The 14,190-nt window shown below is 38.1% G+C and overlaps 1 protein-coding gene across 1 annotated transcript; it reads left to right on the plus strand.

The window, feature by feature from the left end:
• Positions 1–338: 338 nt before the first annotated feature.
• LOC120075185 (probable protein phosphatase 2C 2) lies at positions 339–2,933 on the plus strand. Its single transcript, XM_039028381.1, has 5 exons — positions 339–1,063; positions 1,196–1,372; positions 1,467–1,637; positions 1,717–1,896; positions 2,544–2,933. The coding sequence occupies exons 1-5, from the start codon at positions 563–565 to the stop codon at positions 2,715–2,717; spliced, it is 1,203 nt and encodes a 400-aa protein (XP_038884309.1). The 5' UTR covers positions 339–562; the 3' UTR covers positions 2,718–2,933.
• Positions 2,934–14,190: the final 11,257 nt, after the last annotated feature.

Here is a 14,190-nt window from a genome sequence, read left to right on the forward strand (position 1 = left end):
TTTAAAAAATATTTTGTCACGTGTCACATTATGATAAAATAATTAATTTGGTGGGATAGATGTTTTTCAAGATGCATCTTAATATTTGTGTATAAAAAGTTGGAGTGAATATATTTGAAGTATTAAATCCAGCAGATGAATTATAAAAGACAGGCCATATTAATGTGGGCTTTGAGTTCCATCAGTTAAACAAAACCAAGTCAACTCAATAGAAAAAGAATAGAATCCCGATTTGAATGGGCATAGCGCACCGATTAATTACCAATGTAAATGAAATCAAGGGATTTATAAAATATTGTTCTTTTTTTTTAAAAAAAAAAAAAAGAAAAAAGAAAAAAAGAAAAATAGGCGTTTTGAACGCTTCCACCCTCCCTTTTAATTTGTAAGGATGAATCATGATTAACAACGAACGATGGGGTTCCCTTGAAATTGAAACATTCAAAAGCTCCCATTGATTGCTAAATTGTGATTCACGCTTTGATTTGACCCATCAATTTCCATTTTCCCCAATTTTGTTCCTTCTTTCTCCAGTTTTTCCCATTTCCCATTTTAATTGCTTCCAATGTTGGATTTGCAAGAATTCTTATGGGGATTTTCCATTCTCTCTCTGCTCTTTTGTTCTCTGCATGGCTTAACAAAGGCCCTTCCAATGGCTCTCTCTCTCTATTCTCCTTCTTCTCCCATTTCTTGGGTTACGCATATGCTCCTCGGAACTCACAATAGTCCCTCCCAAGAAAGTGCTCTGCCTCCCAACAATACGCTCCACGGTCCACAAGACGATACCAACAACAGCCTTCGCGATGGAATCTTTAAGGAAGCTTCACATTCTTTAACGATGGCCAAATCCTCTGGGGCTTCTACTAAGTTGAGGAAGAGGCCTGGAAAGCTAGTGGTGCCCGAATATTGTCCCGGACTGGAATTTTCCAAACTGAGGAAGAAAATGGAGGATCAGGAATTCCATGTCCAAGGCAGAGATTACTGTTTGGCAACCAAGAAAGGTAGGCGAGAGACGTTGGAAGATGCTTACGGAGTTATGCTTGATATCTTCGGAGATTCCAAACAGGTAATTTAATAATTGCAATATTTCTTCTGACTTTTGATTCTGAATGAATTGAAATTATTCATCATCGGTTTTAATTTGTTCGGAGAGAGGCTGATCATAATATACATCAATATAAATCGAAATGAAAAGCAGGCTTTCTTCGCTGTAGTGGACGGCCATGGCGGCCGCGACGCAGCCGATTACGTGGTCGAACATTTAGGGAAGAACATCATAAACGCTCTCGAGAAAATTGCTGGAGAGGAAGAAAAGGAAATCGAATCAGCGATTCGCAAAGGCCACAGACGAACAGACGAGGAGTTTCTTAGTCAGGTCAGGTAAACAATTGATTGAACTTTCATACACAAATTTCTAGGGTAACAGAAATTTCGATTAAAACAATTGGCCTACCGTCGATTCGTTGCAGGGCGTCGGCAGTGGAGCATGTGCGGCGAGTGTGCTGGTGAAAGACGGCGAGCTTCATGTGGCGAACGTCGGAGATTGTCGAGTGGTATTGAGCAGAAACGGGGTGGCGACGCCATTGACGAAGCAGCACCGATTGTGTCGAGAAGAAGAGCGGCTCCGGATTGAGAAATCGGTGAGTGAAAGGAATCCGTGGATGTCCATTATCCAAATTGATGATCCGTTGAATTGAATCGAATCGAATTGAATTGTAGGGAGGGTTTGTGGAGTGTAAAAACGGGGTGTGGAGAGTTCAGGGATCGTTGGCGGTGTCGAGGGCCATCGGAGATCTGCATTTGAAAGAATGGGTGATTTCAGAGCCTGAAATCCATCGTCTTCCTCTAACTCCTGATTGCCAGTTCTTGATAATGGCTTCTGATGGACTCTGGGATAAGGTACCCTTTCTCTTCACACCATTATTCTTTGCTTAAATTATATCTATATATGAAAAAAACACCCTTGGCCTCCCATTTATTTTCAAAAATATTTATTTACTTTAAAAAAACGATCTGAATGGAATGAATTTAAATCATCATATTGTTTTTGATCATCGCTTCATAGGTATAGGTCTAGACTTCTGTTTAATTGAAGGATAATATTTCAACTTTAAAAAGTAAAAATATATTTATTTAGCTTCATGTCTTCAATTCCAACTTTAGACTTCAAAATAAAAAAAGAAGCTTTATTATTGTTGTTTTCTAAAGTGAGAATGAGAAGATTTCAAGGTGGAGGACTTGTCCCTACATTGATTCTCTTGCTTAGTCAAGAAGAAACAACCATGCATGATAATACTAATTTTAATAATAATAAATGATTTCTCCCGTTACCAAGAAATTTGTTGTTTGAGTCAACTTTTCACTAAAAGAAATCTTTTGCTCAAGAACGACATGGTTAATTCATACTTTGTACAAACTGTTTGGATGGTTATATGATAGATTAGATGTTTGGATGATTTGGTATGAAATAAAATTAATGATAAAAGAATAGAGATTGGTAGTATGAAAAGGAGAGATTAGAGGTTGAAAATGAAGATATAAAACAGGTAAAAGATCAAGAGGCAGTGGATGAAGTAATGAGGGAAATGGGAGAGGAGAATAATAAGAAGGAAGCAATGAAGGCATGCAAAATGCTACTGGAAATGTCATTTAGAAGAGGGAATATGGATGATGTCACAGTCATGGTGGTTCAACTTCAGCACTTCTTCCTTTCCATTTAGTAAGTAGATCTTTTCTTTGCTCCACACCACACTTCACCATTGCAACAACTACAACCCTTACCTAAGATTATATAAGCTAAGTTTCCATTACTGTCTACAATTTTGTACCAACAACACCATACACTATTTTTCTTTTCTTTTCAAGAGGGGGACACTGTACATATAAAATATTAATAATAATTACCCCTGCCAATTCCAAAGGGGTGTTTTTTTTTTTTTTTTTTTTTTGTCAAACTATATTTATATTATATTTGAAATATAGTGGTACAATGGACAAGTGTCTTTGTTGATTCGGGGTAGCGAAATTGATAAGGATACTTATTTCTTTTTATTTAAGTTGAAAATTTAACTCTGCTCCAGATCTATATTTGCTGTACCCAAAAAGAATATGCATATTTAAATCTTTTTGTTTTAAATAAGTTCAAGTTTTTCAAAGGATAATATTGTAGTTTAGTTGATAAAGTATCATGTCAAAATCGAAGATTCAATTTTTCATACTATTAGTTGTTGAACAACAACAACAAATGATGATGTCATGCCCAATTTGAAGTTAATGACAGTAGAAGGAAGTAACCAGTCACCAAAGAGGCTCGATCCAATAGAATATAAACCCAGCCCACTTCCTAAACGTCCAAATTATGTTTAAATTCACTTTTAGTTTCTAAACTATTTTATGTTCAATGAATTTTGAAAATTTGATTTGGGAGAGCAATGGAAGAAGGCGAATCTGGAGAGAAAGACGAGGAGTGAGGTTGGTGGAGAAGAGGAGAGAGAAGAATGAGAAACTATTTTTCTTTCAATTTAAAAATTAGTGTTTAGTATTTTAAATAATAATAAAACTAGCTAGAAAACAAGAGAGGAACTTTTTAAGCCTATTTTTTAAAATTTGGGGACTCAATTGGCCTAGGACTAAAAAGGTATTTTTCTCTAGATAAATAAACTCTTTTGTAGAAAACACTTGGAACAAAGAGCCTTTTCTGGTGTTTCATCGAGAATTAAGGGTGTTAAAAAATCGACCAAATTGACGGATCGAGCCAAATCGACTAAGTCTAGTTATTGAAAAAAATAAAAAAAAACCAAATTTCTCGATTTAGTTTACAATTTGGTTATTTAAACATGAACAAAATTGAATTGAATTGCACATCTAATATGCATTTTTAAAAAGGAAAAATTGGAGCATATAGCAAGATTTGAGGTGTTGATTGTTTAATAAATCTAAATCTAATAAACTACAAACCCTTGGCTATTGTCATAAATTACTTGATTAGATTGGGTACATATGTCTGGAGATACTATTGAATACGACCCGCTTTATGATTATTACAAATGTTGTAAAGTGTCATAAACGATGTGATCAGTTCATTCATATAGAGACATGTGAGTGGAGGCGTTCTATTAACACCGTTTACTGTTAATAATGATTAATTTCACTGTTTACTGTTAATACTGATTAATACTGATTAATTTCACTTCTTGATGACCTAGATAACTTGATCTGAATCCTGATCTGTCTATGAACTCCTGTTTATTCGCGATTGTACAGGTAGATGGCTGGAGACAGAATTTGCAAGATGGAATTCACTCCTACCCATTCGATTATGATCTTAAATCAATTGTTCGTTACAGGGACACTGGTACCTAAGGAGAAAAGATAAAAAGTTATTGAACTGACATTGTAAACAAAAGTCGTTTATCTTACTCAAAGAGTTGAGAGTACCTCGATATAGTGGGAGGGTATGATTTCCTAGTCATTATTAAGAAATAAGTGTTGTGTAAACAAGATGCATTCCCCATACAGTTTAAGAAGTCCTAAAATGTTTGAGAATTTCCTAGTAAGACTAGGAATACTAGATATATGACTGACAAGATTCCAATTATATGGCAATATCAAAAGAGAATAAAAGAGAATAAAAGAGAAAAGGGGAAATCGGCGATTGGATCGGTTGAGAGTTATTGTCAAGGTTGTTAGGAGAGGTTGAGGTTTAAAAAGAAGGAAGTAAACAGAATAAGGGGATTTGGAAGATTGAGGAGTAAAGAAGAGGAGCTCTCGAGAGTGGGAGTTCGAAAGACGCTGTCATGGAGAAGCCATCGTAGTGTAATGTTCATTGTCTACGTCCATTAGGCATCGTGTAGTAAAGCTCAGTGATCGTGTAGCATTGGGTAGACGATCGTATAGTAAAAGCTAGACAATCGTAGAGTAATTGAGAAGGTGATCGTGTAATAGTTCAGCAATCGTATAGAAGTTTGTGAGCGATCGTGAAGGATTTAGTAAGCGATCGTTTAGTAATACTGAGCAATCGTGTAGAAATTGTAAATGATCGTTTAACATCTGGTAAGCGATTGAGTGATCATTTGTAAGCGACCGTTCAGTCCTGTTGATTCCATTCGTTTAATAAAGAAGTTGTTCATAGTTTAACAACTTTCATGGAGATTATACCCATATGTTACATTAATAAAGAACTTCAAGAATCAGTTTCCTAACATAGCCTAGGGCAAATGGGAGAAAAACTGGGTATGGATACCAAATGGTAAACCATGGGTATATAATGTCCTAGTTTATTGTATTTCTCTATAAAACTAAAAAACTCAATGTTATATATTCAGAAATATAGGTTACCACTAGAGTTTTTAGTCCAATTGGAGTTTATTGGGTTTTATGTCCAAAAACTCGTGGTTTGTAAATGAAAAAACTTAATTGAAAATTCAATAAGTTGTTATTGAATATATGAATTGCTTATTTCGTTTTAGAAATAAATCCAAAGATCCATGACTATTACATGAGTACTTGAACTTTATGTAAATACATAAGAGTAGATCAGGTTTGAGTAAATAGTCAAAATGATCTATAGTATATGAATGGTTGGGTGCCTTATTCTTGGTAACACTATTGGATGCGGTTCACTCTATAGCTGTTACAAGGAGTTGTAAAGTGTTATAGACGATGTGATCCTAATTCGTACATGTTATGACATGAGGAGTGGGGCGTCATGTGCAATGAATTTGTTACAAGATCGGACCAAATCAATCACTCTTACTATTATAACGCTGTTTACTGTTTAAGACTGACTATTTCAAAGCGATGACTAGGTAACTTGACCTTAATCCTGAGCTAACTATGAAATCATATTATTTGAGATTATCATTAGATTTTCATAGGTGAGGTTGACTCAACATAGATGGGGACATAGGGTGCAAGATGGAATTCACTCCTACCCGCTTTCAGGATAGTAGAGAGGTTGTTCCTTAAGTGCTGACTCCGGGTCTTGAACAAAGGGCCCCACCCTTTCATTGGCCAGAGGGACTTGATTGGATCACAAACCAATTGTTCATTAGTGGATCAGTGGGACTTAAGGAGCAAGAGATAATCTCTGGGGTAAAATAGACATTTGATTTAGCCGTTATTACGAACAACCTGTGAAGGGTAAACTTACTAATCATGGTTATATCGAGTGGACATAATATATCTACAGTGAGGGGAGTGCAACTATGGGCTTTAGTGGAGTGACCCATTAGTTAACGAATGGGGGTTAATTCGGTGTAAAGAGTTTAACCAATTAATCTCGGATCGTTGGAGCCCATGATCTGTAGGTCGACGAGGTCCCCCTACTAGCTCGTAAATGGATTAGTCTTAGAGGAGCGTGATAAGTTAATTTGAAACGTTCAAAATAGAATTAAGGAAATTAGTAATTATATGTGATATAATTACACGTTTAATTTTGGAATTAAACGGATTTGGAGAATTAATTAATATTTAAATATAATTTAAATATTAAATTCATGAATTCATGAAGTGGAATTTGTATAAAATTAATTTAACGTTTGATATTAAATTAATTAGAATTAACTAAATTGTTTAATTAATCATTTATTATTAATTTTATTAGAAAATTAATTTATTGAATTAATTTTGTAAAATTAATAAAGTTTTTCCAATTTTGAAATCAAAATTGATTTGGGAAATCAATTTGAAATTGAAAAAAAATTACAAAACACAAAATGGAAAAGTGGGAAATCTCCACTTTCTCCATATACTAGCTCACTCATTTCCCACTTTCTTCTTGATTCAATCTTCCAAGCATGAGGTGCTCTTCATGCAACTATCTTCTTTGTATGATGGTGTTGCAATAAATAGGAAAGATTGGACTGAGAATCGATGGATGCAAAATCTGATGTACTTGTTGAGTTTTGCTGAAAACTTGAGAGGTTCAAGAAGGTGTTCTTCAAGTTGCATCAATGAGCTTCTTCTCCAAATTCCCTTCATTCAAGCTTATTTTGAGTCTCACAACTCAATTTAAGGCTCCAAGAGAATAGTAGGGAAGACCTTGAGGTGGTTCATAAGAAGATTTAGAGAAGATTTGCAGCTGAATTCGAGTTTCAAGAGGTTTTACAAAGGTATGTCTTGAAATCCTTTTATTATTGTATGAACATGCTTAATTTATAGCCAAAATTAGTGAATTAAAATGCTTATTGATCCATGTTGCTTCCGCTGCATGCTGATATACTCCTACACTTGACCAGTCAGGTGTGCTCGGGATAGGCGCTGTGACTAATGCTTGTTTTAGTGTCTCAAATGCTCTCAAGCAGTAATTATCGAATTCAAAAGGCTTATTGATTTCAAATAACCTGTTCAAAGGACTTGCGATCTTTGAGAAGTCCTTGATAAACCGGCGATAGAACCCGACATGAAGAAAACTTCATAGCGTTTTCACCTTTGTAGGCGGTGGCAGCTTTTCCATGGCTTCCATTTTTTCTTTGTTAACCTCTATCCTCAGCTTAGACATTTGCCCAAGCACAATTCCTTTTGTTACCATAAAATGACATTTTTTTTCCAATTTAAGACCAGCTTGGTGTCTTCACATCTTCTCAATATTTTTTCAAGATTGGCCAAACACATGTCATATGTTATACCGTAAACTAAAAAATCATCCATAAAAATTTCTACTGACTTTTCTAGATAGTTGGAGAAGATAACCATCATGCACCTCTGAAAGGTGCTAGGGGCGTTGCATAGCCTAAAGGACATACGTCGAAAGGCGAATATTCCATATCGGCAAGTAAATGTTGTCTTCTTTTCATTTTTAGGTGCAATCATGATCTGATTGTAGCCTGCATAACCGTCCAAAAAGCAAAAGAAGTCATTCCATGCTAATCTATCCAACATCTTATCAATAAAAGGAAAGGGAAAATGATCATTTTTTGTCACTACGTTGAGTTTTCTGTACACCATTCAAATTCTCCACCTTGTGACCATACATGTAGGGGTGAGTTCATTGTTTTGGTTGGAGACTACAGCGATTCTGCCTTTCTTGGAAACAATTTTACAGGGCTTACCCATTTACTATCTGAAATGGAAAAAATAACCCCTACGTCCAACCACTTAATGGCTTTTTTTTTTACAACCTCCTTCATCGCAGGATAAATCCTTCTTTTCCATCTTCGAGTCAGATTTTATGCATGAAGTAAGAGGGGTTGATTCCACTGATAGCCGCTAAAGTCCATCCTATCGCCTTAATATGCTTATTTAGAATTATTGAGTGTCTTCATTTTCTTCAGAGAGTGTTGCTAAAATAATTATAGGTAGAGTGTCATTCTCACCGAAAAACGCATACTTTAAATGAGCAAGTAGCACCTTCAATTCCAAAACAGGTGATTGCTTGAGTGAAGGCTTGATCTTGCTTTCTCAGCTTTTTAAGCTCAGAGGCTCAAAATTCCTCTGAATTTCTTTTATCGCATAGCACGATTCAAGTTATTGAGCGTTCACCTCTTCTTTCACATTTTCCATCAATTTATTGATTTCAAACTCAAGCCTATAAGGCCAATCTTCTTCCAAATCAATTGCATGATATGTGTTGGCTTCGTCGAGATATTATATCACTTTGAGAATATTAAACTTCATCTTCTATCCATTTACTTGCATTGTGATTTTTCCTTTGTACACATTGATATTAGATTAGTGTCTTCAAACTCCCTGTCTCACTAAAGCCAAAAGACAAAGGCTGAAGGCAACACATTGCTTTAGTGGATAGGAAGGGTCTTCCCAAAATAATTGGTACATCTTTAGGAGCTTCACAATCCAATATCATGAACTCAGCAGGCAAGATAAATTTGTCCACATTCACTAGCACATCCTCCAATTTTTCCTTTGAGTGCACTAATTAACGGTTTATCAGTTGCAAAATGACCATTGTGGGTGCAACCTCTCCTATTCCTAATCTTTTGAAGATTGATAATGACATTAGATTGATACTAGTTCCCAAATTGCATGGGGCTTGCCTTATGTACACTCCTCCAATCGAACAAGGAATAGTAAAACTTCACGGATCTTTCATCTTTTGTGGAACATTTTCTTGTATGATGGCACTACACTCTTGTGTTAGCGTATAGTTTCATAGCTTGCTACCTTTCTTTTCATTGAGAGAATGTCTTTTAAAAATTCCGCATAATTTGGAATTTGTTCCAACGCCTTGATTAGTGAAATATTAACATGCAACTATTTTAGCACTCCAAGGACGTGTTGAAATTGACCTCCATCATTCTTTCTCCACAACTGTTGTGGATAGGGAGGTGCCAGAAAGTTTTGGGAAAAGAGCTCATTTAGTGTCGGGCTACCCAGGGGCCCAATTTTTGTGCACGAACTTTCCATCGAGTTAAACGGCAAACCAAACTCAATGGTTCAGAATGATGAAAAATAGCCATGCGCTAGATGGTTTTGGGAACAGAGCTCATTTGGTGCCTCAAACAGCTCCCAGGCTTAGCAAGGCTGCCTTGGGGTGCAATTTTTGTGCACGAACTTTTCGCCTGGTGAAATGGCCAAAATGAACCAAGGGGTTCAGAACTATGAAAAAAAGTCCTGCGCCAGACGGTTTTGGACACGAAGCTTATTTGGTGCCCCAAACGGCACCCGGGCCTGGCGGGCTACCTCGGGGCCCAATTTTTGTGCGTGAACTTTCCGCCAGGCGAAAATTTGAAAATGGACCAAGAGGTTCAGAACAATGAAAAAAAATTCGTGTGCTAGACGGTTTTGGGAGCAGAGCTCATTTGGTTACCCAAACGGTAGCCGGGCCTGGCGGGCGTGCCCTAGGGCCCAATTTTTGTGCTTGAACTTTCCGCTAAACGAAAATTTGAAAATAACCAAGGGGTTCAGAACGATGAGAAAAAGTCGTGTGCTAGATGGTTTTGGGAACAAAGCTGATTTGGTGCCCTAGACGGCTCCTGGCCCCGGTGGGGCTGCCTCCACGCCCAATTTTTTTGGGTGAACTTTCTGCCGGGCAAAAATTTGAAAAACGAACCCAGGGGTTCAGAATGATGAAAAAAAGTCGTGTGCTAGACGATTTTGGGAATGAAGCTCATTTGGTGTCCTAAATGGCAACCTGGTCAGCGAGACTACCCCGGGGCCCAATTTTTGTGTGTGAACTTTCAACCAGGAAAAAATTTGAAAAACGGACCAAGGGGTTCAGGACGATGAAAAATGGCATGCGCCAGATAGTTTTGGGAACGGAGCTCATTTAGTGTCTCAAACGGTTCTCGAGCCAGGTGGGCTCAATTTTTTTGCGTGAAATTTTCGTCGAGCAAAAATTTCAAAACGAACCCAGCGGTTTAGAATGATGAAAAAAAGTCATGTTGCTAGACATTTTGGGAAAAGCTCATTTGGTGCCCTAAACGCCTCTCGCGTCCGGTGGGGTTGTCCTGGAGACCAATTTTTGTCCACAAACTTTTGCCGGGCAAAAATTTGAAAACAGATTCAGGGGTTCAAAACGATAAAAAACAAGCCGTGCGCAAACCGTTTTGGGAATGAAGCTCATTCGGTGCCCCAACCGGCTCCTGGGCTTGGCGGTGCTGCCTTGAGGACCAATTTTTGTGCATGATTTTCTGCCTGGCGAAAATTGAAAACAGACCTAGGAGATCAGAACGATGAGAAAAAACCGTGCGTCAGACATTTTTGGAAGCGGAGTTCATTTGGTGCTCCAAGTAGCACTTGAGCCCCGCCGGGCTGCCTCGGGACCCAATTTTTGTGCGCGAACTTTCCGCCATGTGAAAATTTGAAAATGGACCAAGGGGTTCAGAATGATGAAAAAAAGTCGTCAACAAACGTTTTTGGGAACAGAGCTCATTTGGTGCCCCAAACGCAACTCGCGCCCTACGGGGCTTCCTCGGCCAAATTTTTGTGTACGAACTTTCCACTAGACGGAAACTTGAAAATTGACCATGGGGTTCAGAATGATGAGAAAAAGTGGTACGCTAGACGGTTTTGGGAACGAAGTTTATTTGGTGCCCCAAATGGCTCCAAGCTCGGTGGGCTACCCACACGCCCAATTTTTTGCATAACATTTCATCGAGCGAAAGTTTGAAAATAAACCAGGGGTTCAGAACAATGAAAAAAAGTCGTCGCCAGACGATTTTTGGGAACGGAGCTCATTGGTGCCCAAACGGCACGTTGGGCTCGACAGGGCTTTCCCGGGGCCCACTTTTTGTGTGTGAACTTTCCATCGGACGAATATTTTAAAACGAACCCAGAGGTTTAGAATGATGAATACAAGCCATGTGTCGGATGGTTTTGGAAACAGAGCTCATTTAGTGCCCGAAACGGCTCCCGTGCTCGATGGGGCTGCCATGGAGCCCAATTTTTATGCGCGAACGTTCTGTCGGGCGAAAATTTGAAAAAGACTTAGGGGCTCAAAACGATAAAAAAGACCGTGCGCCAAATTGTTTTTGGAACGAAGATCATTTTGTGCCCCAAACGGCACGATGAGCACAAATGGATTGCCTCTGGGGCCCAATTTTTGTGCGCGAACTTTTCTGTCAGGCGAAAATATGAAAACGAACTTAGGGATTCAGAATTATGAAAAAAAATTGTTGTACCAGACCGTTTTCGGAACATAGCACATTTGGTGCCCCAAACGATACTCGTGCTTGGCGGGGTTGCCCTGGGCCAAAATTTGTGTGCACAAACTTTTCGTCGGCGAATATTTGAAAATGAACCAAAGGGTTAGAACGAAGAAAAAATAGGTGTGCACCAGACAATTTTTGGAACGGAGCTCATTTGGTGCCCCCAAATGGCAATCAGGACAGCAGAGTTGCTTTGGGGCTTAAATTTTTATGTGTGAACTGTTCGTTGGGCAAAAATTGGAAAATGGACCCAGGGGTTCAGAATGATAAAAATAGTCGTGCGCCAGATATTTTTGGGAATGGAGTTCATTTGTTGCTCAAACGAAACCCGAGGCCAGCGGGGCTACCCAGAGCCCAATTTATGTGCACGAACTTTCCGGCAGGCGAAATTTGAAAACTGACCTAGAGGTTTTAAGGATGTCTTATCGAAAGAGTTCCATGAGCGTGTTCGGATCGGTCCGTTCTCACCGTGACCGAAATACATATATATACATTCAATACATACAGTTATGCAAACAACACTAATTATTGACATGCTATGAATAGCATAATAACAAGAGAGAGTGAGTCCATACCAGTTGAAGACATTCTTCACACTTTCGGAACTCCAATGAAGCGGAACCCTCTAATCGATTACAATGCTCAAGAGCAGCGTCCAACAACAAACAGCACGAACAACGCAAATACAATACCGTGGGACGACATCACCACTAAAGAGCCCCAGGTATTCTCGGAGTGAAAACCCAAAGGGTGGTTCTTTGGTGATTTGTAGAGGAAGGAGGAAACACGAATCGTGTAAACGATAAGCAAGTGGGAGGGAGAAAGACGCTATCGCATAGTAGGAATGCTTATCGTTTAGGAGAATCTACATGATCGTGTAGATTTTTACCAAACGATCGTTTAGGAATGTATACGATCGTTTAAGCAAAATTGGCCCACTATCGATCTTTAGAGAGCTATGCGATCGTGTAGGAAATAGCGTGCGATCGTTTAGGTGCGAGGTAGACGATCGTTTAGGCGGACAGGACTATCGTATAGACTCTCATTTTACGTAAGCGATCGTTTTAGATTTTCACCAATGCGCGCTTCGATTTCTTTTGGACGATCTAAACAAAAAAAAAATTCTTTCCATTTTTAATTCATCGGTTACAATAACACGATGCTGCCCAATAACCCATATCTAAACGTGAATTTTGGATTAAATTATCATATAATTAACCAATTAATTAATAAATAAATATAATCATATTATATTTTTACCCTATAGTTTGATATCACATATCTACTATAGTATTTTCTCCTCTACTTGATATAATCATATTTTATATCTAATTTCCTCCAAAATAAATATATCTCATACATTTAGCGCCAATTATATCATATATAATTAACAAGTCCAATTAATCATATATAATCAAACTTCCCTATTGTCAATTTGAATATTTTCAAATTAACCCAAACATTAGTTCTCGACTTTTATCCAAGCATACCTAGGGGACCTAATGGACCTTATGGCTCGAAGCTCCAAATGGTCCGTTAATAGCTGACTAAAACCTTCTTTAGCTATAGAGTCCCATCCGTTATACTGGCAGACATTCCACTAAAGACAAATACTTAACTTTTCTTACCACAGATATATTTCTGTGTCCATCAGATATAAACTAATCATGAGTACGGATGGACCCTTCACAGTATGCTCGTAAGCTACAGCTTGAGTCCAAATTATCGTTATTGCCCCTGTCAGTTTACATTTTCACTCTTAAGTACCACTGATTTCTCCTAAATGAACAATACAACATAATCCAACTATGTGTGAACACTCTCGGGCCAAGAGAAGGTGGTGTGGCGCCACATCGTTCAAGCCCATCTGGGAATCAGCCCTTAAAGGGAGCTATCTATTCTACTTACCCTACCTCGATGGAGAGAAGGAGTGAAAATTCCATCCCTTGATGTAAGCTGAGTTCCAAACTCCCAAATTCAGACGAATCCCCAAAATTGGTAGTTTGAATTCAGCGCGACCTCGGCCACTCACCCCAACAATCAAGGATTGCCTTAATGGCAGAGTTCCCAACTCACTCAGGATGTGAGGTCATGTTACCTATGGTCATCCTAGTGAAGTGAAGTCCTCTAATCTGACCGATGTTATATAACTGAGATTGTTAACACTTGTGGTTAAGGTCTTAATAACAAACTCATTATTGTATAGGGACGCCCCGCTCGCATGTCCTGCAAACATGAATGATTATGGGAGCAGACATTGTGGACAAGTCATAACATTTTGTGTGACCATACAAAAGCGGGCATGCATCCAGTTGCATTACCAATATTAAGGATTTTCCCTCCTAATATCCATAATACTACAATGACATTTTGGTTATCACTCAAGACATGATTCACTTTGTATGTCACCACATAATGCTTGAGTCACATCAGATAATGGAGGATTTTATGTATATGGTTTGTGGTTAAGCTAAATAAAACAAACAACTGTAGCAAAATACAAGTCGTGAAGTAATATCATATATTTGGTACAACACAATGAATTCGTACATACGTGTTTTTTAACAAAATCAGTACCGATCTCTCT

The sequence above is a fragment of the Benincasa hispida genome, chromosome 4, assembly GCF_009727055.1.
Source record: "Benincasa hispida cultivar B227 chromosome 4, ASM972705v1, whole genome shotgun sequence".
Classification (NCBI taxonomy): Eukaryota; Viridiplantae; Streptophyta; class Magnoliopsida; order Cucurbitales; family Cucurbitaceae; genus Benincasa; species Benincasa hispida.